The sequence below is a fragment of the Erythrolamprus reginae genome, chromosome 4 (genome assembly GCF_031021105.1).
Source record: "Erythrolamprus reginae isolate rEryReg1 chromosome 4, rEryReg1.hap1, whole genome shotgun sequence".
Taxonomy (NCBI): domain Eukaryota; kingdom Metazoa; phylum Chordata; class Lepidosauria; order Squamata; family Dipsadidae; genus Erythrolamprus; species Erythrolamprus reginae.
Genome location: NC_091953.1, coordinates 98,825,832 through 98,851,249, shown reverse-complemented (window position 1 = coordinate 98,851,249; position 25,418 = coordinate 98,825,832). Strand labels below are relative to the sequence as shown.

At 39.5% G+C, this 25,418-nt stretch overlaps 2 protein-coding genes across 2 annotated transcripts in view; both read right to left on the bottom strand.

Annotated features, from left to right (window-relative positions):
• Positions 1-25,418, bottom strand: part of LOC139166873 (complement factor H-like) — a 1,233,958-nt gene that overhangs the window by 984,016 nt on the left and 224,524 nt on the right. The gene's annotated exons all lie outside the window — the stretch shown is intronic.
• On the bottom strand, positions 5,261-24,125 carry LOC139167062 (acetylserotonin O-methyltransferase-like). Its single transcript, XM_070751490.1, has 8 exons — positions 24,039-24,125; positions 22,052-22,226; positions 20,722-20,851; positions 16,156-16,224; positions 12,491-12,609; positions 8,764-8,904; positions 8,497-8,619; positions 5,261-5,481 (listed from the first exon to the last, which is right to left on the bottom strand). Exons 1-8 carry the CDS (start codon positions 24,108-24,110, stop codon positions 5,261-5,263), a joined length of 1,050 nt encoding a protein of 349 aa, XP_070607591.1. The 5' UTR covers positions 24,111-24,125.

The window sequence follows — 25,418 nt, the reverse complement described above, 5'->3', positions numbered from 1 at the left end:
ACAGGCGTGTTTACAGGAGTTGCTTAATCAACCTGCCAAGCCAGTTCTGATGCCACCAGTTCTTCATTGTAAATGTCAGGATGGCTGGTGGCCTCATGCAAGAAAAAGATCATTTGGTGGAAACATTTGTTTTCAGTACAAAAGGGATCATAGTACAATAATAACGTGTTATTTTAAAGTATGTTGACTGGTTTTATTTTCTTTCTTTTTCCTTTTAACTAGTTAGCCTTTGTGCTGACTTCCATCTAGGACAGTGATTTGATTTCATTTGATTGATTTTGTCAATCTTGTATTAGATAATACATATAGGTTGTTGGATAGGGTGAATGGAAGAGGCAGACAGAGGTGGCTCCAAAACAACAGCTCTTTATTTAGCAACTATTTTTTTTTGACAACTCTGTCTGCCCTTTATAGGAAGCTGCCAGAGAGTCTAGCCAATCAGCAGTTAATATTTCCTCACCAGAATGGAGAACCCGACTGAAGCCTGTGTGCTTCGGTCTGGGAATGTAACATAAGTATTTACATAAGCTGAATACATAAAACAAATAAAAGTAAAAGGGAACATTAGGATGGGGATAATAGGCAATGCAGGTGAACTTATGCATGCCCCTTACAGACCTCTTACGAATGGGATAAAGTCCCCAGCTTGTCCCCCAGGGACTGTTCGCCTATTGGATCTTGCAACCCACTCCAGCTTCGAGGTCTAAGCCCCAGAAGGACCAGCAGCTGTCTCACCATGGTCCTGTTATAGGGGCAGAGAAGTCGAGGTCCAAACGCAAGTCTGAAAGGTCTCACAGGTCAGTGTGGACTCCAGGAAGAAGGGGCCTGTGGTCAACGACCAAGGCTGTAAACAATCCTTAGGATGCTCCTCTGACTCTGTTGACCTTCATTTGCCCCAAACTGATGTCTGGGGTCCTCCCTGTCTTGAACCACATCCCTTGCTGATCAATTTCCGGTCACAATTCAAAGTGTTGGTTATGACCTATAAAGCCCTTCATGGCATTGGACCAGAATATCTCCGGGACCGCCTTCTGCCACATGAATCCCAGCGACCAGTTAGGTCCCACAGAGTTGGCCTTCTCCGGGTCCCATCGACTAAGCAATGTTGTTTGGCGGGACCCAGGAGAAGAGCCTTCTCTGTGGTGGCCCCGACCCTCTGGAACCAGCTCCCCCAGATATCAGAGTTGCCCCCACCCTCCTTGCCTTTTGCAAGCTCCTTAAAACCCACCTCTGTTGTAAGGCATGGGGGAATTGAAATTTCCCTTCCCCCTAGGCTTATAGAATTTATACATGGTATGCTTGTATGTATGAGTGGTTCTTTAACAATCTAGAGTATTCCTTGCTACATTCACAGCCTAAATGAATATCCTAAAATGCTCCATTCCACATAACAGTCTTAACCTTCCTTCCTGCAGACTATTATTAGGTATTGTACCTTATGATTCTTGATGAACTTATCTTTTTTTTAGTGTACACTCATGGCATATGCACCAAGACAAATTCCTTGTGTGTCCAATAACACTTGGCCAATAAAATTCTATTCTGTTCCATTCCGTTCCATTCCATTCCATTCCATTCTATTCTATTCTATTCTATTATGTTTGTTCTGTGGCATTTTCCCATTTCATTCCCATATAGGCACATAGTATTTGGCAATTAAGTATATTAATAATTGGACCACTATATGCAATGTTTTTGCTTGTGCTCCCCGGCTGTTTTCCATAATATTCCTAATCAAGTTGTTCTTGGTTTTCAATTTTTGTTTGATTACTTCAAGATGTTTTCCAACTACAAGGAATAAGTCCAGGAATATTCTGAAATATTTTGGGTGCAATGACAAAGAACAGAGAGCTTGAGAGAAGATTGCAGTGTGCAAAATTGTAGCTGGCATAATGACTAATGTTCATGGCTCCTTAATGTATCTCTATCATGACATCAAAGAATTCTAGATTGTTAATTGTACACAACAATACAACACTAAACCTATCACTATTGAAATATAAGATATAGCAATCATGGTAATTGACAGACACATTTTAATTCAGCATCTCCCTATTTGAAATTTCAACTAAATTCATAGGAAAACCCTACAGAATTAGACTGTTCCCATTTTAACAATGAAACTTGACAAATCAGAAAATTCAACAGAATTAGTTTTCTTCGGAGTGTTTTCCCTAACAGTACATTTCTGTCTTCATACATTTCTCCAGATCTGGGCTGCAGACATTTGGATGGCCACTTGATGGCAGCAAAACATCAGATAATGAATTCAACTTTTCAGATGGCAATTCCATATCTCCTGTGCTGATCCGCTGCCACTCATATCAAAGTGAAGAAAGTAAATGGAAATGTGAAGCATAATAAATGATGCCATATTGGGAAAGCAGGAATTGGGCCAGCTTATATTAATTGGTTTCTTCATTCTTGTCACGAATGGGAACCCAACTAATCTGCAATTCCTAAAGTTAAAATGGAATGCTGCTTCGTCTGAAACAAAAAGATTGTTGGGGAGACAGCACCAGATTCCAGGCTCACTCCCAGCATGATACATTTCCTTAATGAAAATTGTGCTGATCAACTTTTGTCGCCTGATTATGTTTTACACAGAGCCTAGTTTCTTGATTCTCCTAGACTAGAGCAGCACTTTTCAACTCAGAACCTTAAGATATGCGGACTTCACTCCTGGAATTCTGGGAGTTCAAGTCCACACGAGGGATGGGTTTCTCCTAGTTCAGACTGTATCTCCCGAACCGGTAGTGACTTGCTGGTGACCACTGAACTAGATTGGTTGGTGTACCAGTCCATGGGCACCACCATCATTTTGGGGGATTTTTTTGTGATTTTCTTATTCTTTGAAGGTTTTTCCTGTTCTGCTTCTTGTAAAAGCGCCTGCCCCCCTGCCCCCCCAAGGTTTAAGCTGACCTTTATTCCTTCGTCCGAAGCACAGCTGATCATCTCCTCAGCTGTGTTTTGGGCCAATTCCAGCTACTGAGCATGCGTGGAAGCCAAATTGCATGAGGGAACGTGCATGCACATTAAGTTAGCATGTTCAATGTTAAAGCTCATGACAGTTTTCTACAATTAGAAAAAGGCTGAACAAGTATGATTTCTTTGAAAGGGTTGCAGAAGAAAGTCTCTTCTCTCTCAAAAGAAAATGGCAGCATGGTTAGATTTGCAGAGTTGCATCTGAACAAATCAGCAGACTCCTGGGCGATTTTCTTTTGGACAGATGAGACAAAGTAGAGAGACCTGTCCATAATGCCACGTTTGGTGAAAACCAAATACAGAATATCAGCAGAAACAATATGTGCTGGTTAGAGTCCTGATCTGGACCCTTCAGATTTTCTCGTGTACTCTGTTATTTGTTCAATGTGTATAAGAAGATTGTCTTTGTATGTAAGGATGGGAAGAACTAAAGATCTATAAGGACATTAGTTTTTGTCATATGATAAGAATTTCATTTATCTGTTTATTATCTGTTTAATTGGTTATCAGGATTTTTGCAGTCATAATTAGGCATCTTTAGCTATGGTGCTGAGTTGCAATAGATTCAAAAATAGACAAAGAGCATTTTCACTGCAGTGAAAAAGCCAAAGTTTATTGGTGGAAAAAGCCAAAACCAAAGGAAGAAAACTTATTTCACACAGCACTTCTTTTATAATACTCTGTTCTCTATGACCTAATGCAGCTGATACACATGCACAGTTTTATATGATGCTGTAATTCATAAACATGCCAATATATCATAGATAATGCTGCAGGTATAATGATAGAAGTTTACAGGAAAGCTCTGAGAAAACCTTGACAGCTAGGCAAAGGAATTTGTTTAATGGTACCAGCTACCATGCTCATCCCTTTGATGATCTCATACAACACTGTCTGTTCCTGAGAACATGAAGTTTCCCTGAACTTTCCCCAGGTCTAGAAATCCTGTACTGCAAAGCCTGTGCAAAAAGCTCATGCTTGCATAATGTGAACTAAGCACCAATGTGCGGCTTGCCATATCTGGGCATGCTCAACCATATGGCCTTTGACCTGCGCAAGGAATACTACATGTCCATTCCTTTTATTTATTAAAATGTTGAAGTGGCTTTGCAATCATGAGTACTTGGTGTTGTGTTTGGGCCTGGGCCAGCCGTTGCTCCCACAGATGGGAGAGACATGGCATGAAGTGAGTGTGAAAGCCTGGCTGACAGCCAGGAAGACGTGGCAGACAGCCAGGAGGACGAGGTCACTGGTTCGCAGGATTCAGCAGACAGCCCAGGGGATTTGACATGCAGTCCCTCAGACAGTCTTTCGTCCTTGGATTCTTCTGCAGATCAATATATTGATCTGCGTAGCCGAAGAGCTATGCAAAGAAGGGATTGATTGAAGGAGTATTACAAGTCATCAGAGTAGCATCTGGGCTGGGTGTGGTTCTCATACTGAGGGCTGGGTGTGGTTCCCTTAATGAGGGCTAAAGGTATAAAAGGGAAGAAAGGCACAAGGCAAACTGTGGCTGTTTATCTGTGTTATTTTGTGGTTCCTGCTCTGAAGTTTCTGTTCTGTGTCTTTGGAGTTTTCAACCCAGCTTTTTCAGACACATGGGAGGTGAAATCTCTGGGACTTGCTGTTTGCTCCAAAGATTCAAAAGGACTCCTGAAACATCTTTGCTCATTCCAGGTTGTCTTTGTTTGTTTTTTCCTGTGTTTTTGTATGCGGCTGAAGTAAGCCTTGCACTATCATTGTTTCTTGACACTAAGGACTATTTTGAGTAACCTTTTTTTGTTTATTTAATACAAGTTTGCTGATTAGCAAAGCATATGTGTGTTTGATTCTTTTCCTTGGACTGTTACACATTGCCTGAGCCCAGTCAGGCAGACCACTTGGGAGTGTGGAAAAGTGAAGTGCGTAGCTGGCTCCATAAAGCAGGATTACACTGAATAAAACAACAGCCTGCTATTTATATAGCTAAAAGAAAAATAAGATACATAATGATTTGGCAAAAATAAGGCCAATCAGGAAGCCTAAAAATCCAGGCCTATCTGTACTTCAAAGCCTGTGCAAAAAGCTCATGCTAGCAAAATGTTAACTAAGCACCCATGTGTGGCTTCTGGCCATACCTGTGCATGCCCAACCATATGGCCTTTGACCTACACAAGGAATACTACAAAAAGGACCAGCTATTTAATATGTAGAGATGGAAAAAGAATATAATATATCTGTAATTAACCAAGACTTTGAGTCTGCAATTTTGTCTTAAACATTTAACAGGTAGGAATCAGGGCAACATTATTTTTTTTCCTAGAATAATTTGAAAGTGGTTTCTTTTCTTCCACTCAACTTCTTGGAAACCAGCTTTGCGAAGAAGCACATTAAACTCAGATGGTGATCGTTCTCTCCCTTCAGTGTAGAGCAACATTATCAGGGAATAGATGTGGGCTGCTAATGACCCTCTTCTATCTTCATCAAGGAACATTTCCAATATTAGGACACCACCACCTGTTTTGAAATATATTTCAAAATATATATTTAGAGATGAGAAAATACTGCTATAATACTTATTTCAACATCCCAATGAATATTACATAATATTTTGAAAATACCCAAATTTTATGTTATGAATCTTTCTTTCAAATATGTTATATTTATTCTTGCCAATAGACAATACAGACCAATTTGTTGTTGTTGTTCTTCTTCTTGGATAGTTTGTCAATTTGCAGATATTTTAAGTACAGTGGTCTCCAAGGCCTTCTCCAGTTTTTTTCTAGACCATGTAAAGCTTTTCCTTGCCAAACTTCTGTTTCATTACATTATATTATAAAGGTAAAGGTTCCCCATGTCCAGTTATGCTTGATTCTAGTATTCATCTCTGTTTCCTAGCCAAGGAAACCAGCATTGTGCAAAGATACTTCCATGGTCAAATGGCCAACTACAAATAATGCTGTTACATTCCCATTGATGTGGTGTCTAATTATCCAGTTACATTTGCATGCTTTTGAACTGCCGGGTTGGCAGGAGCTGGAGCAAGTAACAGGAGCTCACACCATTGGTGACACTCAGATTTCAAACTCTGGCTGTCAGTTTTCCAGGTAATTTTTTATTTTTATTTTTTTAAAAAATATACATAAATATCAATGCATGAACAGTGTGACTTCTGGGTATAATTGTTTTTGATACAAACAACAACATTAATCAAACTTATATAATCCTAGTATTGATATACATGTTTGTTTTAGAGTAGTTAATTCAATATTTCAATGTTCCATTTTAATGCCAATGACTGTATTAAGCATATACAGTGGTACCTCGACTTACGAACTTAATTCGTTCCGTGACCAGATTCGTAAGTAGAAAGGTTCGCAAGAAGAAGCAATTTTTCCCATAGGAATCAATGTAAAAGCGAATAATGCGTGTAAACCCATTAGCAAAATCCAAAACTTTAGAAGTGAGGTGAATGGAGGGTGGGGAGAGGCAGCGAAAGGGGATGTATGGATAAAGCAAGGCTAGCGGGGTGCTTAGAGTAGAGGGGCAGCCAAAAAGGGTGGGTGGGTAAAGCAAGGCTAGTGGGGTGCTTGGAGAGGCAGCGGGAGGGAGAAATAGGAGGGAGGGGCTTGGACAAGCACCAAAAGGGAACGTATGGAGGGAGAAATAGGAATGGGTGGTTGGACATGCAGCAAAAAGGGACATACAAGCACCAAAAGGGGATGTATTGAGGGAGAAATGGGAGGGGGACTTGGACAAGCACCAAAAGGGGACGTATGAAGGGAGAAATAGGAATGGGTGGTTGGACAAATACCAAAAGGGGACGTATGAAGGGAGAAATAGAAGGGGGGGCTTGAACAAGCACCCAAAGGGGACGTATTGCCTCAGGCTTTAGCCATAAAAGGCTTTACCCATACGTCCTTGTTACAGAGACAAAACTTTTGGTGCTTGACAATTGCAATGTATAACTGTGAAAGATGGTCCATAAGGAAGGCTGAGCACCAAAGAATTGAGGCCTTTGAACTATGGTGCTGGAGAAGACTCCTGCAAATCCCTTTGACTGCAAGATAATCAAACCGGTCAGTCTTAGAGGAGATCAACCCTGACTGCTCTTTAGAAAGCCAGATCTTGAAGATGAAACTCAAATACTTTGGCCACCTAATGAGAAGAAGACCCTAAAGCTGGTAATGATTGAAGGCAAAAGAAGGGGATGACAGAGAATGAGCTGGCTAAAACAGTCAGTGTAAGATTTAATGGACAGGAAGGCCTGGAAGAACGTTGTCCCTGGAGTTGCGATGGATTGGACATGAATTCACAGATATTTTTTGAACCATCTTTCAACCTCCAAGAAAAAGAAGATGTACCTGGAAGAATCACTCTGGACCCACATTTTTTTGGTATTGCAGCTGAATAAAATATGCTAAGATGCTAGTTGAAGGCCCAGGAGGACTGGATGCAGAAATGACACTAAATTTAGGGGAGCTCAAAACTTGAGCCATGTATGAACTTTGTGAGTTCCTTACCAGATTTAACTTTCTGTGTGTAGCTGGGTGAAAGAAGGAATAAAAGGAGGGCTTGGGAGCAAGTGGCGGAGACAGAGGAAAAGGAGGATAACAGAAACTTTTGAAAGCAGAATCTAAAAAGAGTTTAAGTTTTGTCTCTGTAAACTAAATTGGGATGGAATTCAAGCCGATAAGAAAATGCTGAGATGTTTTGTGAGAATGTGAGAACATGTGAGAACATGTTGCAGCCTTGAGAGGCTGTTACAATTAGAAATGTAGCTAAATAATATTTGAATGCTGTCTCCTTTTGAAGATAACTTTTGTTTCTTTAAAATCATCAAAATTCATAGCGTTAGATAAAAAGGTAACACTATGGAAAGGAATGTTTATGTAGTTTGTTACCCACCTTGTCAGAATAGCTGACAAGGAATGGGAGGGTTTGTTTGGAATCAAGGTATATTAACCAGCATCTCGCTTTTGTAGGATGTTGCCTCATGAGGGGGTCACCAATGCTTTTGGCCAAAAACATTTAAATACACAAAGAGAATAAAACTTTTCTGTTCTCTTTGCCCAAACATCTTGTCTGGATTCTTTTGTAAAAATTCAGCAATCACTTTTATGGGGAAAGTCTGAGAGAAACAAAGGGCTAGGATAGCAGAGGCTTTTGTAGGCCAAGCCTGATAGAAGAGGGTAGGATAGACATCTGTGATGCAAGCCTGAGGAAGAGAAGAGTTTGAGTGAAAGGAGACAAGTAGAAGAAACAAGGACGGAGCAGAGGCCATGGAAGGAGCACCCAGTGGGCTGTTCAAAAGAGAAGGAAGAGAGAATAATAGGAAGAAGCTCTAATCAGCCAACTGATTACCACCCCATTGTAAGACCTGCCTGCTGAGAGAAGGCATGGCCCTGGCAAGTACAGGTGTATCAGAGAAGGAGCAGAGTGGACTGACAGCTATACAAAGCGGGATAGGAGAACCCAGACTTCAGTGACCCTTGCGAGGGTAAGTGCTACATATAATTAAAGAACACCTACCAGGTTTGCAGGCCTGATACACTTTATGTAGCAGCTGCAAACATCTTTCCTCTGTCCAGTCATGAAGAATCCTGGCAAAAATGTACAAGTCCGCTTTGGGAAAGGGATCTTTTAAAAAATCACCTACAAAAGTAAAATCTCATTGAGTACCATGTCTTCCAATAATCTGTTCTCCCTTTAAAAAACACAGAATCCAGTCTGCCTGTGAAAGTTTCTTGTGCTTAGCAAGACATGAGTTCAACCCGCAAGGATCATTGCATCTTTTACCTGCATGGAAAGTGATTTTGGTCTCTTCTGAAGACAAACAATGGTTCTTGGAGGCTTCCACTACTTCAGGGAGGTCAAAAATGGTCATAGTGCATTTTGGGTAGAGTGAAATTAATTCCTTAGCTAAGCCACCAGTGCCTCCTTAAATACAAACAAAGTGTAATTAAATAACTGCAAAACAAAATTTTGTCCAGCTTTTCCCCCTGAAGCTACCAGACTATTATTTCTCTACAACTGCATATCAGATTAATTGGAATTTAATAATTTCAAAAATGAGGCAAGTGTCTTTGAAATTTGCTTTGCATATCATGGGAAACAAATATTAATAGGGAAAAAGAGATTGAGTCAATTTGTTTTCAATTTTCTTATTTTTATAATTTTTATTGTTTTTCAATTTTAAACATCTATATATTATATTATAATTTCAATTTTAAACACCATTATATTATAACACAGATCTACACCTGTTTTCATACATCTTTTTGTTGATAAAGTTCATACATTGTTTCTTATATTTATAAAGCATGTCCATTTTGGCACATTTATAAATGTTATCCATTAGTACATTATCGGGTAGCATTTGATTGTCCTTCCAATATTGTGCATAAGTGATTCTTGCCGCTGTTCTTATATGTAATATTAAATATTGAATGTTTTTGGGGTGTTGTTTTCTTATTATTCCAAGTAAAAATAATTTCGGAGTATATTCTATTGCCCTTCCTTTGATATCTTGTGGCCAATTATGTACTTTCTACTAATAACCTCTTGCTTCAGAACATGTCCACCAGTATTGGTTTCCTACCTGGATGAGGGGCAAAATCTCATGAGAGGACATTCGGGTGTGTGAGATTTCAGTGATTTAATACCTCAATTTATTTGTATGATTACAATTTTGCCCTCCTCATCTGGAAATAAGAGTTTTGGATTTAATTGTACTTTAATATAAGTGGCTATTCCCCTCTTTTTTTTTTTTACTGAAGCTGAAGTGAAAAAACATGGTGATGGAATTTTTTAATGTGGGTTTCTTGGATACAGGTGATATTGTGGTCTTTCTTTAATAGTTTATGAAATATTATTTTTCTTTTCTTAGGGTAGTTTAAACCATTTATGTTTATTGATAATAATCTTACATTATCCTTTATTGCTTTTATTTGTAAGTCTTTTTCATTTCTGTCCTTTGGCAATTAATTGTCATCTGGTTGTAGCTCCTTTTTTGCCATTGTAATCTTGTCTTTCCTTGGTCTTATTGTCAATAAGGTTTTCTTCAGAACTTATTTCCTCTCTGCTTTCTGTTTCTTCTACTTCTTCACCACCTTGCTCCTCTGCCCTCTTAATGTTTTCCTCAAAAAATTCCTTGACTTCTTTTGTTCTGCTAATTCTATATTTTCTTTCCATAAAAGTAATTATCAAGCCTTTGGGTATTAACCATTGAAATGGCCCTCTATGTCTATTTAGTTTAGAGGTAAGAAAGTGATAGGGTCGCCACTTTTCCCTTACACTTCTTGGAATTTGCTTCAAGATGATAATCTCTTTATATGTAATTGCATTGTTCCTTGCTAAATTATAAACTTTGTCACTCGCTATCTTTTTAGAGAACCGGACATGAACCTCTCTCAGCAGTGTGTTTCTATAAGCATAGCTGGTATAAACTCTGTAGATTTCACCCAATTCCTTGAGTGCTCTTTGAGGTGTCGGGTTTATAATACTTGCAATGATTTCTGCCATTGTTTCTGGGAGATTTTCTTCTTTTGACGTGGGTACATTTTGAAATCTTTCTCTAATTCGAGATTGTAGATGGCTTCCTCTAAGTCGCATTTAGTTTACTTCATTTGGGTTTATGTCTGTTGGAGCTTAGTTTCTGTTTTGTCAGTTTTCTCCTCAGTGGTCTTTATCCTTTGTTTTTGTTTAGAATTTCTTACATGGATTCCATCTTTTCATCCAAGCTGCATACCTTTTCGTCGATCCTTTTAATGTCTTACCTCATTTCTCCCATATTCCTGGTCATTGCTTTGTAATTCCTATATATCAATATCTGCATTTTAATCATCATCTCTTCAAGAGATAACTATGTTACTGAGGATGATTGTGTAGATGTCATTTTTTTCTCTGACCTATGCTGACCTTGTGGTGTTGAGGGTAGAGGGAGTGTAGTGGTCTTTTTTTCCATCTTGAATTGTATGGTTGTAGTTATTGTAAACATTAATTAATTAATTAATTAATTAATTAATTCATTTATTGGATTTATTTGCCACCCCTCTTTGAGGACTTGGGGCAGCTTACAGCATATTAAAAAAAAAACCTCTTAACAATATCCTAAATCCAACATTAATACAAATTAACTAGTCTAAAACTCAAATTCATTAAAAATCAATCACTCTCATTCATATGATCAAGCCTGCATTCCATGCATCAGCAAGGGGCTAATTATCCAGTGGCCCAAAGCCTATCAGTAGGAATGGGTCTTCAAGTTCTTGCAGAAGGCGAGGGGGATAGGGGCAGTATGAATCTCTGATTCCAAAGGGCCAAGGCTCCCACAGAGAAGGCTCTTCCCCTAGGCTCCACCAAAGGACATTGTCTAGTTGATGGGACCCAGAGAAGGCCCACTCTGTGGGACATGGCCAGTGGGCTAGGGCTTATATCACTGAAGGTGGTCCCATAAGTAATCTGGTCCGATGCCATGTAGGTCTTAATAGGTATAACCAATACTTTGAATTGCATTTGGAAACCAATTGGAAGCCAATGCAGCCCACGGAGTGCTGGAGAAACATGGGTGTACCAACAAAAGCCAGAGCGCATTGTGAGCCATCCAGCCTGTTGCCAGTGCCTACACTGGCTCTGAAGGCAACCATTGGCATCATCTCGACCCACCACTGGGACGTCATTGAGTTCCCTGCCTCTACAAACGTTGCACCAGCCTCCTCCAACTCTTTTTCCAGTCAGGGAGCTCCAACCTACAACCATCTCACCTGACCTACCTGCTCCGGTAGTTGCCTTTGAGGAACTGCGCTGTTCTGGAAGGCCACACAAATGGCCATCTTATCTTGATGACCATGTGTGTACTTGCCAGGTGGGAAGGGGTATTATGTCCTGGCTACAACTGGGTTGGGTCTCTTGACGGAATCTTCGGTGGGAGTTTCAAGTCCTGGGATTGGCTGCCACACTCCGTATATATAACCCAGTTGGAGCCATCATTCCCCATTTTATTTCCTTTTGTTTACTACTAGTGTTACTGTATCAATAAGTACCTATTTATCTATCCTGCCTCATCATTGAGCCATTTAACAGGCACTAAATCCCACCTCATCTTCAGTCATGAACTCTTTCATCCCCCAAATGTCCCCAAGCAAATCCGGTTTAAGGGTCCTTTACTCATCCACCTGCTATTCTCTGATTTCAGTTCCTTCCTATCTTAATTCAGCACTGAAAAGGGGGAGAAGGAGATGACTGTTTTCTTTTCATAAGCATCTCATCCTTTCAAACACCTCTGCCAATTTAGCTACTGACTGTTATACCATTTCAGTTCAGAGTGTTAGTTAATCATCTTTAAAACAGGACTATTTCTCAACATCTGCTATGGACATCCCAAACTGTTTTTTTGTTTTTTTGGTCTCCTAAAGATTTCTCCTTTTCCAAATGCAGATGAAAAGATTTGTAAGAGAAGCTAAAAAGCCATCCAGCCCATTGGCCCAACATGTGAAGAAGATGGCAAAGTGCTGGCTGTACTTACCACCCAGATCGCAAATGAGTTGGAACTGGGACAGGTCAAAGGCTGAAAGCACTTCTCTTCCTACTAGAGGCCAGAGCTCATTCATGAAATTGGAGAAGATTTGTAACTCTTCCTTTGATCTAGAATTGGAATAAACATCTCTAAATATAACTTTATAAATTGCTGTTGTATTTACATATCTATGTTTGAATTAAAGGGATTCTTTTTTACAGCATCACTCTAATTTTTTTTCGGTGTGGGCGGAAAAGTATAGTGTCTGAGCGGCAGTCCCTTTGGGACTGGGCGATATAGAAGTCCAAAATTAATAAATAAATAAATTATATATATATATATATATATATATATATATATATATATATATGTCACATGGTGGTTTTTTTTTGTTTTTTTTTGCTGAATTTGAAAATTAAGGGAGACTAGGATAGATCTATTTCGGCCTTATTTTGGCCTCATCAGCTAGCCATACCCACTGGGACTTGAACCTGCAACCTTTGCCTTGTAAGGCAGAGAATTATCCTCTAGGCTACAGTATCCAATCCCTTCAGCTCTGCACCAGGGAAGGGTTACATATTTTTGTGTTGAATCACCCTGGTGTATTTGAAGAAACATCACAGCTCCTTATTTGCCTCTCGGCCCAACCCAGGGCCATTTCCAAGGCAGTTCATTTTATTGATAGCCGACAATTCTATCTATATGTGTCACATGGTGGTTTGTTGTTTTTTTTTTGCTGAATTTGAAAATTAAGGGAGACTAGGATAGATCTATTTCGGCCTTATTTTGGCCTCATCAGCTAGCCATACCCACTGGGATATATACATACATATCAGCGGTCCCCAAACTACGGCCTGCGGGCCGCATGCGGCCCGCTGAGGCCATTTATCCGGCCCCCAGGTGAATGACAGGAGCACAGGTACATACTTTTCTTTTAGTTAAATTCTCTCATTAATGTTCCTTCAAAAAGTACACCAATTATATTTCTAACTTATTAACCATTATACCAAAGTGCTTCCTTCTTTCTTTATACATTTTTCTATAAACCAAGAAAACCTTGTATAGCCAAACAGATGTTAACAAAAGAAAATTAAAAACAAAACATAAACATATATGAATTTCAGATTTCTTCCCTCCCTCTAACTAGTATGTTCCCATTTTGTTTTTTACTTTAAAATAAGGTATGTGCAGTGTGCATAGGGATTTGTTCATATATTTTTTTATAGTCTGGCCCTACAACAGTTTGAGGGACAATGAACTGGCCCCCTGTGTAAAAAGTTTGGGGACCCCTGATATATATAAATGATAATTTATATACATATATACATTATATATATAAATTCCCTTCTTTTTATTAAAAGAAATTAATAATGAAACAAAACCAAAATCTATTACTGTTAAAACTAAAAAAACCAGCAAAACTAAAAACACAACTATTAATAAATCCATGCTTTAAAATCTTCATTTCTTAAATATTTATCACAGTAATTTAGTAATACTATGCAATACTATGAAAATCTATCTGAACACCAATGCATCAATTAATACATTTCTATATTTACTTTTCTATAATTTCATTCAATATTTCCAAGCTCAATTACTTTTCAGGCACTTAGCATTTACTATTATTAACTTTCATCAATCCTCTACATTTCCAAGTATATTTTAAATTCATAATGCAAACTCATAAAACCATACAGAACATATCATAACCCCCTTATTTATTCTATATATCTTCCATTAATTTTACCTATGTAATTCTATATAGTTCTAAAATTCTAGCCCAACTTTACAAATTAATACATCCTAATATTAAACAACAAAATTAAATTAAAAACAAAACATAAACATATATGAATTTCAGACTTCTTCCCCACCTCTAAATAGTACATTCCCATTTTGTTCTTTACTTTAAAATAAGGTATGTGCAGTGCGCATAGGGATTTGTTCATAGTTTTTTTTATAGTCTGAGGGACAGTAAACTGGCTCCTGTGTAAAAAGTTTGGGGACCCCTGCCTAAATATATCTTTTACCATCAAGAAACCATGTTAACCCTGATAAAACGTTGTGTTTTATCTTCTTTGTTAATCAAACTAATTTATGAGTGGAAATACAAAAGTATATTTGCTCCCAACTAGTATATTATGTTCACAGAAGGCTTCATTTTAACAGAAGGCTAAAATTGTTTGCATGTTTCTTTGGCTACAAATGCCAACCAACAGTGGAATTTATTAAATATCTTGCTAAATATCTGTCCAGTCACTAAAGTATCATACATTTTCTGATTCCTCTAATTCAAAGTTTCGAAATGTATATTAGGATATTACTTAATGTTCAATTTTATAAGAGTTCTGTTTTAAGAGAACTGTCTGAGACAGCTTATTTACAATGTAAATAAGACGCTGCCACAAAGAAGGGGGAGTCAAGTTATTCTCCAGAGCACCTGTAGGACAAGAAGCAGTGGGTGGAAACTAATCAAGGAGAGAAGAAACTTAGAAGCAAGGAGTGAATGTGAGAACAATTAATCCATGGAACTACTTGCCTCTAGAAGTTGTGAATGCTCAAACATTGGAAGTTTTAAAGAAGATGTTGGATACCCACTTGTCTGTAGGGTTTTCTGCCTAAGCAGGGGGTTGGACTAGAAGACATCCAAGGTCCCTTCCATCTTGGTTGTTAGAAAATGTTTCACATTTTAAAATATCTGTACAAGCCACAAGAGACATCTCTTTAGAGGAACATCTTCCCACCTTGTATACAATACTTCCAGAAACTGGGAATAACAATAAACAACTTCTATATCTAGTATCCAATATCCAGTATCTAGTTTAGGAAACACAGATCAGTTTGACATGCCTTGATAGTCTCTCTAGGACTTTCAGCTGACTTGCACCTAAGGAGGTTGTTTTGATTTTTTTTTTTTTTGCAAAAGCAAAACCAACATCATTGATGGTGAATCTATGGCATGGGTGCCACAGGTGGCATGCGGAGCCATATCTGCTGGCATGAGTGCCATTGCCCTAGCTCATCTCCAATGTGCATGTGTGTGCCAGCCAGTTGATTTTTGGCTCACAGAGCGGTTCTGGGAGGGCATTTTTGGCTTCCAGAGAGCCTCTGGGAGGATGGGAGAGGGCAGTTTCACCCTCCCAAGGCTTCAGAGAAGCCTTTAGAGCCTGGGGAGGGCAAAACACGAGCCTACTGGGCCCACCAGAAATTGGATACACGATGTTTCCGGCCTCTAGAGGGCCTCTGGGGGTATGGGGGAAGTTGTTTTCACCTTCCCTAGGCATTGAATTATGGTGAACTTGTGTGATAGTGCGCGTACATGCTCTTTCGGCACCCGAGGAAAAAAAAGGTTTGCCATCATTGATTTAGATGATGCTGATCAGCATTTGGAAAAATCTGTGTGTGAAACATGAAATAGTCCTAGTGGACAATGTTATAATGTTCCTGAAACAGAACAAACTCATATAGGTACTCTAACTGCAAATCATGCTTTGTACATTAAAAAGAAATACCTGGTTAATTAGATATGCCACAACATCCCATTGAATATGGTGATAATGTCAAGAACATATGATAAAGAAAATAATGACACCGTTAAGATTAATCATATTGATTAGTTGCCCACAAAAATATTCTATTTCATGACCATTCTCTAAATATTAAAATGTTACCTGTAAATGGCCTCAAAAATGTTGTCTGAGGGAGAGCCATATATTTTTGGAAGCTGCTTTTTTCCTTTCCTAAAAGAATGTTAAAAAGTTTTTTAAAATTCCAAGTGAATAATTGTGGCATTTTCTTCTGCACAGAAGTAGGTCCTAAATGTCTTACAGAATAAGACCAGCTCACTTCTACACTTCTTCCTTTTTAAAGGAAATCACATTTAAAAATCTTTTGGTTTTTGTTGTTATTTTATTTTATTTTTTGGAAAATTTATTTAAATATTTTTGGTTGAAAAGATTTGGGGGCATTCCCAATTCAAGGTTTATGATGAATACACTGTTGATGGATTTGTAGGGGAAAAACCCAAACTTTTTGTCTTAAGATTTACATTGGACAGATTAGCTCAAAATTCAATCACTAGGTTTTGTCTGATTTTTTGCAACCCCATGGACACTGGTCTCATGTCCTCCATTCTGTCCGAGTCTTAATCCAAACTCATATTCATTGTGTCAATGACACTACCTATCTCATTCTTTGCCATCCCCTTCTCCTTTTTTCCTTCAATCTTTCCCAATATCAGGGTTATGTTGTGAACAAGGATCAACATTCTAGCAGTTAACAAATAAGATGAAGATTGAAGTAATTGACAAGGACTAGAGGACTTGGAGTAGTCCTCAGGTTAAGACCATTTGCTTAGCGAACATTCAAAGTATGGATTGAATGAATGGTACTTATGATTGGTCCTTGGTGTTCCAGACAATGTATAATCTACGTAATGATCATGATTTCTGATGTTTTCTGTCACCTTCCTACAAACAAAGTCTATGAGAAATGTGGCATTTAAACTGGAAGTCACGATCACAGGAGGCTTTGGCTTAATGATCTACACAGTCCTCATAGATAATAATGGCAATTCAAAGTACTAGAATTGCAGTTACTAAGCAACATGATCACATGACATCACACTTTATGATTACATCACTGAGTGATGTGAATTCCAGTTGTAATTGTTGCCGTCACTTGAATATGTTGACATTTTCCTATTTTAAGAACTGTCAACATCCAAAAATGTTTTATGTTTATCCTGATTTCTGATTTTTTTCCCTTTGAATTTTTTTCTTTTCAATTACTGCTTTCCATTTTACTTTAACTTAAACATGCCTCTTATGAGCTAAATTACTTTTAAAAGGAAAAATAATTTTATTTTGATTGGCAGACATCTAATAATTATTGTTTTCATTTATTTTTGTTAAATTTGTCTACAGAATAAATATATAAACAATAAAAAATCTGGAGAAATCTCAAATTTAAAAAACCAATATTTATTTATTTTATTTATTTATTTATTTAGATTTGTATGCCGCCCCTCTCTGCAGACTCGGGGCGGCTCACAACAAAGTGAAAAACAATTTATAACAAATCTAAATTTCTACTAAAAACATTTTAAAAACTTCATTTTCTAAACACACATACATACACACATACCATTCATAAATTGTATATGCCCGGGGGAGATGTCTCAGTTCCCCCATGCCTGACGACACAGGTGGGTCTTAAGGAGCTTACAAAAGGCAAGGAGAGTAGGGACAGTATGGAAAAGTATCATTTTTAAAAAGTAAAAAAAAAAAAGTTATTAAAATACACCAGTATTTTCATTGTTTATCTTACTTCTAACTTTTGTTAAATCCCATAGCAAACATTCAAACCAGTAAATCCTCTTATTTGGAAACTTTATAAACTTTAATCTCAGGTAATCATTTTAATGAAATGACTGTATGGCATAACTTGAAATGTTTACTTTTGTAATTAGGGTTTGCATTTTGTTTCAGTTTGTCTCATGATGATTACATGAAGGTTTTTTGGCAATTGTTATAAAATAAATTGTTATGTTATCAATTCTCTTCTGAGATTTTCGTTCTTTCTCACTGTTTGGGTAACTGTTCTCTATAGATCTGGGAGTTGTGGCAGCCTCCCACTCAAGGAATAATCAGATAGAGCTCACTATAGTTTTAATAAGATTCTTCATGATCAATCTGATTCTGCTAATGCTGGTATTGAATAATTAACACCAATTAATTGAGGTTTGATTAAAGATTTGGATGTGCTTATGTAGAATCTTACAACAATAGTGTACATTCCATGTTTTGAAATGAGAGAAAATAATCTCTAAAACAATGCAGACAGGCAGAAAATGGTCCTAATGCTTGTCTTTCTAAACGAAGGGAAATACAGTTGTACCTCATGATACGAACCCCTCATCTTACGAACAACCCGAGATACGAACCTGGGGTTCAGAAAATTTTTGCCTCTTCTTACAAACTTTTTTCGCCTTACGAACCCGTCGCCACCGATCGGTTTTTGTGATCTGCGGCTCTCTCGGCAGGTCGGGAGGCTCCAACTGAGGTGGGGAATCCCAATAGGGAATTCCAGGGGCGGAGCTTTGACGTCACAGAGACATCCTTCCTGGCCAGCCAAAATGTGGACTCCAGGAAGGAGGTCTCCGTGACGTCAAAGGTGTTGGAGGGGAGAGAGAACCACGCGTCAGAGGAGCTCTCTGCAGCCGCCCCATCTGGCTGCCACTTTCCCCTCTTGCCCTTCGCTTCCTCCACTTGGAAATGAGACGAGGAAGCATCGGGTGAGGGGATTTTCCCCATCTCGCTGTCAAAATGTGTCCGTGGGAGACCCAGCCATCCATCGCCCACAGCCCCCTCCTGCCAGAAGCCCACAAAGAGCCAAAGCTGGGTGTGGAGAAAGGCGAAACTTTCAGCTCCTGGATGGACCGGAGAGCCTGGAGATGCCACATTCCCGCCCGCCTGCCCGCCTGCCCTGTCCTGCCGGTCGCCCTCCCTCCCTCCGCCAACAGCGCCTGTCCCATCCTCTCCAAGAGCTGCACTGAGGCCGCCCAGGAACCACTGCTTCCAGGAGGGTTCCCCTCGCTAGCCTGCTCTAGATCTGCCATTCAAGGCTTTGGTAACTTTGGAGGATCCCTGCCCAGCACACGTGCGCTCTCCCGGCACAACTTGCCCAGAGGATTTTTTTTTTCACCTCTCATGATACCTCCAATGCCCCAACCTGAACTGTAGCTAGCGTGAGGAAGGGGTTGGCTCCCCACAAGAGACCGAGCTTTATGCAATCTCTCTTGGGATTAAAGGAGCGGCGCCCGTACACAAAAAATGGTGCTAGAAACACATGCTCAGTATCGGAGCTTCTTTCCTGAGCCTGAGATATCAAGGAAGAGATTTGGAGGTGGGGGGTGGAGGTGCGTGTGTGAGAGAGAGAGAGAGAGAAAGAAAGGAGAAGGGTCCTTTCTCAGAGTCCACAGAGATCTACACTGATGCTTCTTTTATAAAAGAATCTCAAGGGGTGGGGCTTGCAATGAAAAGAATCCAGAGCCCTGGAATAAAAGTCAAACCGGCACAAAAGCCCAATCTCTTCACTAGAAACACACGCTCAGACATTAGTTTTGGTAGGGGCAAATCGTTTATTCGGAAAGGGACTGGTTTCCTCAGGGCTTTTAAAAAGTTACGATCTGAAGTCGATTGTCCCGAAATGCTTGGATTGGTAAATCGCTTTCGCTGGTTCCTTTTAAGTCCTTTGTTGCTTGGCCAGAAATTGTAGACCAACGAATAACAGAAGACTTCAGGCATGGACTTATGCTTGCAAGATTTCCACTCAGGCCAGATGGCAAGTTGATCAGGTCCAAAAGGTAGGGAAACAAAGGAAAGGAAAGGAAAGGAAAGGAAGGAAGGAAGGAAGGAAGGAAGGAAGGAAGGAAGGAAGGAAGTTGTGCCGGGAGAGCGCGCGTGTGCTGGGCAGGGATCCTCCAAAGTTACCAAAGCCTTGAACGGCAGATCTAGAGCAGGCTAGCGAGGGGAACCCTCCTGGAAGCAGTGGTTCCTGGGCGGCCTCGGTGCAGCTCTTGGAGAGGGTGGGACAGGCGCTGTTGGCGGAGGGAGGGAGGGCAATCGGCAGGGCGGGTGGGTGGGCTCTCTGGTCCATCCAGGAGCTGAAAGTTTCGCTTTTCTCCACACCCAGCTTTGGCACTTTGCAGGCTTTTGGCAGGAGCGGGCAGTGGGCAATGGATGGCTGAGTCTCCCACGGACACATTTTGACAGCGAGATGGGGGAAATCCCCTCTTCCGATGCTTCCTCGGCTTGCCTGTCCCCACTCTGTTCTCCTCCACTTCGTCCGCCCACTGCTTTTTTAAAAAACTTAAAGTTTTGGATTTTCCTAATGGGCTTGCACCCATTATTCACTTTTCCATTGATTCCTATGGAAAACATTGTTTCGTCTTACGAACTTTTCACCTTACAAACCTCGTCCCGGAACCAATTATGTTCGTAAGACGGGGTATCACTGTAATAAAAAATATCCTTTGATTTCAACGGGTAAATTCAGTGATGATGATCCAGTGCTATTGCAATTAAGGAAGAAGATGTGGTAATGTCACATTCAACATCCAAAATGTGAAATGCCTTAGTTTACTATGGACAACGGTCCAATAATTCTGGTATTAAAATGACTTTTCCTGCTCTTTATTTATTCTAGTTTATTAGTCTCCTGCTGGATTTGTTTACCTCACAGCCTCAGGCAAATATTTCATTGATGGATACAACGACTCAGAAAAGAATTTCATGGAATAATACTGAGACTTTGGGCTGGATTTGACCAGGTAGAGATTGGTAAAGTCCGTGTTTTCATAAAAATCTAAAAAGGAAACAAAAATTACAGGTATCATTGTATATACCTGTATATACTCAAGTATAAGCCGACCTGATTATAAGCTGAGGCACCTACTTTTGCCACAAAAACTGGGAAAACTTATTGACTCGAGTATAAGGTGAGGTTGGAAAATGCAGTGGTTATAAAAATGGAAACCAAAAAAAATTACATTAATTGAGGCATCAGTAGATTAAATAGATAGATAGATAGATAGATAGATAGATAGATAGATAGATAGATAGATAGATAGATGATAGATAGATGATCTATTCTGACTAGCTGATGAGGCCAGAAAAAGGCCGAAATGGTGCCATCCTAGTCTCCCTTAATTTTAAAAATATTCAGCAAAAAACATGTGATACATACAGAATATAGTTGTCGGCTATGAATAAATTAACTGCCTTGAAATGGCCCTGGGTTGGGCCTAGAGGCAAAAAAGAGCTGTGACGTTCGTTCAATATACCAGGGTGATCCGACATAAAAAACATATAGCCCCTCCCTGGTACAGAGCTGAAGGGATCAGGTCTGGTGGCACAGGGGCAGCACAGGGTGTGTGTGCATGCATGCATGTGGGTGAAGGAATGGGTGTGGGCACAGGCATGCGCGCTAGCACACACACACTTTTTGCATATGAACCAAAAAAGGTTCACCATCTAGGCAGACACAATTGAATGCAAAGGGAAATAATAATAATAATAATAATAATATAATCACTGGTGCAAATAATGCTGATTTTTTTAGGGTAATAAAACTGATCCTTACAACAGTGTTTCCCAACCTTGGCAACTTGAAGAGATCTGGACTTCAACTGGCTGGGGAATTCTGGGAGTTGAAGTCCAGATCTCTTCAAGTTGCCAAGGTTGGGAAACACTGCCTTAAAACAAAGAAGGCTCCACACAATATGAAATTCCCTTTGGTCTGTTGCATTGTTAAAAAACACTTATTGTCCAGTGGAGTATTTCTAAATTATGTTTTTATTGACAAACATGTATTTATATTGTTGATTAAATTAGTGTTAGCATTATGTATGATGCTAACAAATGCATGCACAAACCAAGTTACTACACATCATATGATTTCTGGGGAAAAAACCTTCTACAAACTCTTGGATCTGTCAACATCCACAGGTGCAGTCAAGTATTATTGTTAGCCATTCCAATTGCTTCCTGCTTCTCACAGGATTACCTTTGCCATCCTTCCATTCCAGTGTCAGGAGCTTTAATCCCACACAAGCCTCCAGCAGCCTCTGCATTCCAATGGGGCTGGTGCTCAACCGCTCAGCAACAGTTGTGGATGACAGTGGTTGCCCTGATTCCCTCAGGAGATCAAAGACACCCAGTTCACTAGCACTTGAAATTATCTAAGAAAAACCAGAGAGCAAGAACAAAAGCCGTCGGCAGTTCACTCAGTTCACATCCGAACAGTTCCAAAATCTATTTATGTTATTTACTGAGGAAGAAATCAGGCAGCCCCACCCACTATTGAACAAGAGAGAAAATGCATTAAGTAGAGATCAATTAGTTCATGGAGTAAAATCCTTTCTGTGCTGAATAAAACAAATATTCCTTTCTTGTACAGATTTGGGCTTTGCTCAATTTATTTATGAACTTATTCCCATAAACACAGAGAAAGAGGGGAAGGAGAGAAAGAGGGAGAGGGGGACGGGCAGGGGAGATAGCGATAGAAGATACTCTCCATGAACTGAGGAAACCAGGTGTATTTATTTGGACCCCACTTCAGCCTTGAAGGCTTCTAGGACCATGACTGGTTATGTGTTCAACCACCAGAAAGGAACACATGTGTGTGCTGTGTTTAATATATATGGTATATATATATGGGATTAAATAGTTTATTTTGGATGTTCAGTAGTAGTAAATAGATTGGGAAATTGTATCTCATTGAGGACTTTGAGGCGAGGAGAGGCCAGGCACCCTAGCCTTAAACCGAATCCTTGATGTGAATTAGGTCAAGTTGGCCATGCCAACCCAGTCAAATTATAATGAAGCCACCCACACCCAGTCACACTCCTGAAAAGCCACTCCTGCCCAGTCACATGACTGTCAAACCATTCCTACCCAGTCACATGACCATAAAGCCACACCTAACATAACATGACCATCAAACCACAACAGAAAATAAGCCATGCCCACAGCACTGGCGATTAAAAAATTTAGAACCACTTCTTCTTAGATGCAATATTAGATATAGGACAGATATCGATTTTGTTGCCAGATTAAACTTAAAGCATGCTGGAAAGTATGTATGATTGGTTTCTAAATTGGGGTTTTAAACTAACTTAAACTTAAATATTAGATTTGTTTACATTGTATTATTATTGCTGTGAGCCGCCCCGAGTCTGCGGAGAGGGGCGGCATACAAATCTGATTAATAAATAAATAAATAAAATAAAAGTATACAGTCATTAATTATTTAATAAATTGGCTGGGAGATATATTCATGGAGATCAACATTAGTCCCTATGACATAAACCTATAATCATTTGGTAATAAAAAAGATATTATGAAAAACTACTAAGGAATTTACCTTATTATTATCATGGGATAATAAAATTTTGTAAATTTAATTTTGATTTCTTATTGGCAAAAGAAGAGCATATTTGAAGAAGGATATCCAATGAAGCAAGTCTGTTCAAAAGGCACAGAAAAGAATATTGCAGCCATTTACTAACTTACTCTTTCATTACAATATAATTTTTGGTGTTTTTATATTTTTAAACCATTAAGAAGCTGAGAAATGGAAGGTCTTTTAGAAACATAGAAACATAGAAGACTGACGGCAGAAAAAGATCTCATGGTCCATCTAGTCTGCTCTTATACTATTCCCTGTATTTTATCTTAGAATGGATATATGTTTATCCCAGGCATGCTTAAATTCAGTTACTGTGGATTTACCAACCACATCTGCTGGAAGTTTGTTCCAAGGATCTACTACTCTTTCAGTAAAATCCTTGATGAGACCAGAATCCTTGATGTGAGTGAAGTCAAGTTGGCCATTCTAACCCAGTCAAATAATCATGAAGCCACCCCCACCCAGTCACACAACTGCAAAGCTGCTCCTGCCCAGTCACATGACTGTCAAACCACTCCTATCCGGTCCTATCTGGTTTTGTAGTTTCAAAGAGTTCATATTTAGAAATATTAAGCCACTTTACCTTGAAAGTTATAAATGAATGCTGGTAGTTAAATAATGTTTGAATATTTTCAATTTCTTCTGGTGAACTCATTGTTCTTAACTTCTGTTGTTGACCAAAAGGACCTTTCTTCAGGCAAAATACCTGGTATTCCTGAGGGTAAAAATAGCAAAATAAAGGTGCCCATAAGATATCCCAGTATATAGTATGGGAAGCATTGTTAAAGAGAGAACAGTGCCACATTTAGAAAGTTTTCAGCAAAGGCTCTTGAATAACATGAGCTGCCCTGGCATTAGAGGACAGGTGCTCTCATGGTGTGACCTGAAAACCAGGAAACAAGGAATAGGAGTAAATGAGGAACGTGAGTGCTTATGTGCAGGTCTGGCTGGCACAGCTTAAGAAAAATGTGACATAGTTTTAAAAAATATAAATTTTCAGGATGGAGTAGTCTTTCTAAGATGGAAGTTTTCAATCTGAATGGAAAGCAATATATACAATCCAGAGAGAATATGAGGCCATTCTCCCAAGCAAAACAAACTCAGTGAAAGAAAGGGAAATCCAGAAAGGGATTTGTTAAGTCAGCTTCTTTTCCAGACAAGTACAATGGTACCTCATCATACAAACTTAATTGGTTCCAGGAGGAGGTTCGTAAGGTGAAAAGTTCGTAAGATGAAACAATGTTTCCCATAGGAATCAATGTAAAAGCAAATAATGCGTGCAAATCCTTCAGGAAAATCCCAAACTTTAGAAGGGAGGCGAACAGAGGGCAGGGAGGAGCAGCTAAAGGGGGCGGGTGGAACAAGCAAGGCTAGGCTAAAGGGTGAGTGGGAAGGAAGAAAGGCAAGGGGGGCGCCCCTCCCTTTTCTTTCTTCAAAAGACATTATTTCAGTGCCTTTGCAAGCACGTTGTTCTCTGCAAAATCTTTCCTCCTCCAAGCCGCCCCTCCCTTTTCTTTCTTCAAAAGACACGTTTCAGTGCCTTTGCAAGCATGTTGTTCTCTGCAAAATCTTTACACCTCCAACCCACCCCTCCCTTTCTTTCTTCAAAAGACACCCTTTCAGAGCCTTTGCAAGCACCTTGTTCTCTGCAAAATCTTTCCTCCTCCAAGCCTCCCCTCCCTTTTCTTTCTTCAAAAGACACCCTTTCAGTGCCTTTGCAAGCACCTTGTTCTCTGCAAAATCTTTCCTCCTCCAAGCCTCCCCTCCCTTTTCTTTCTTCAAAAGACACCCTTTCAGTGCCTTTGCAAGCACCTTGTTCTCTGCAAAATCTTTCCTCCTCCAAGCCGCCCCTCCCTTTTCTTTTTTCCAAAAAGGGGGAAAAAAGAAACCCCTTCATCCCAGCAGCAGCTGCTTGGGTTCGTAAGGTGAAAATAGTTCGGAAGAAGAGGCAAAAAAATCTTAA

Coding starts and splice junctions, on each gene's coding strand:
- LOC139167062 (XM_070751490.1), bottom strand. CDS start 24,110: ATGAGTTCACCAGAAGAAATTGAAAATATTCAAACATTATTTAACTAC. Junction 12,610..16,155: donor ATTTTTGAGGCCATTTACAG/GTAACATTTTAA, acceptor TTCCAATTCTAG/ATCAAAGGAAGAGTTACAAA. Junction 8,905..12,490: donor ACTCATTTGCGATCTGGGTG/GTAAGTACAGCC, acceptor TTTGTATTTAAG/GAGGCACTGGTGGCTTAGCT.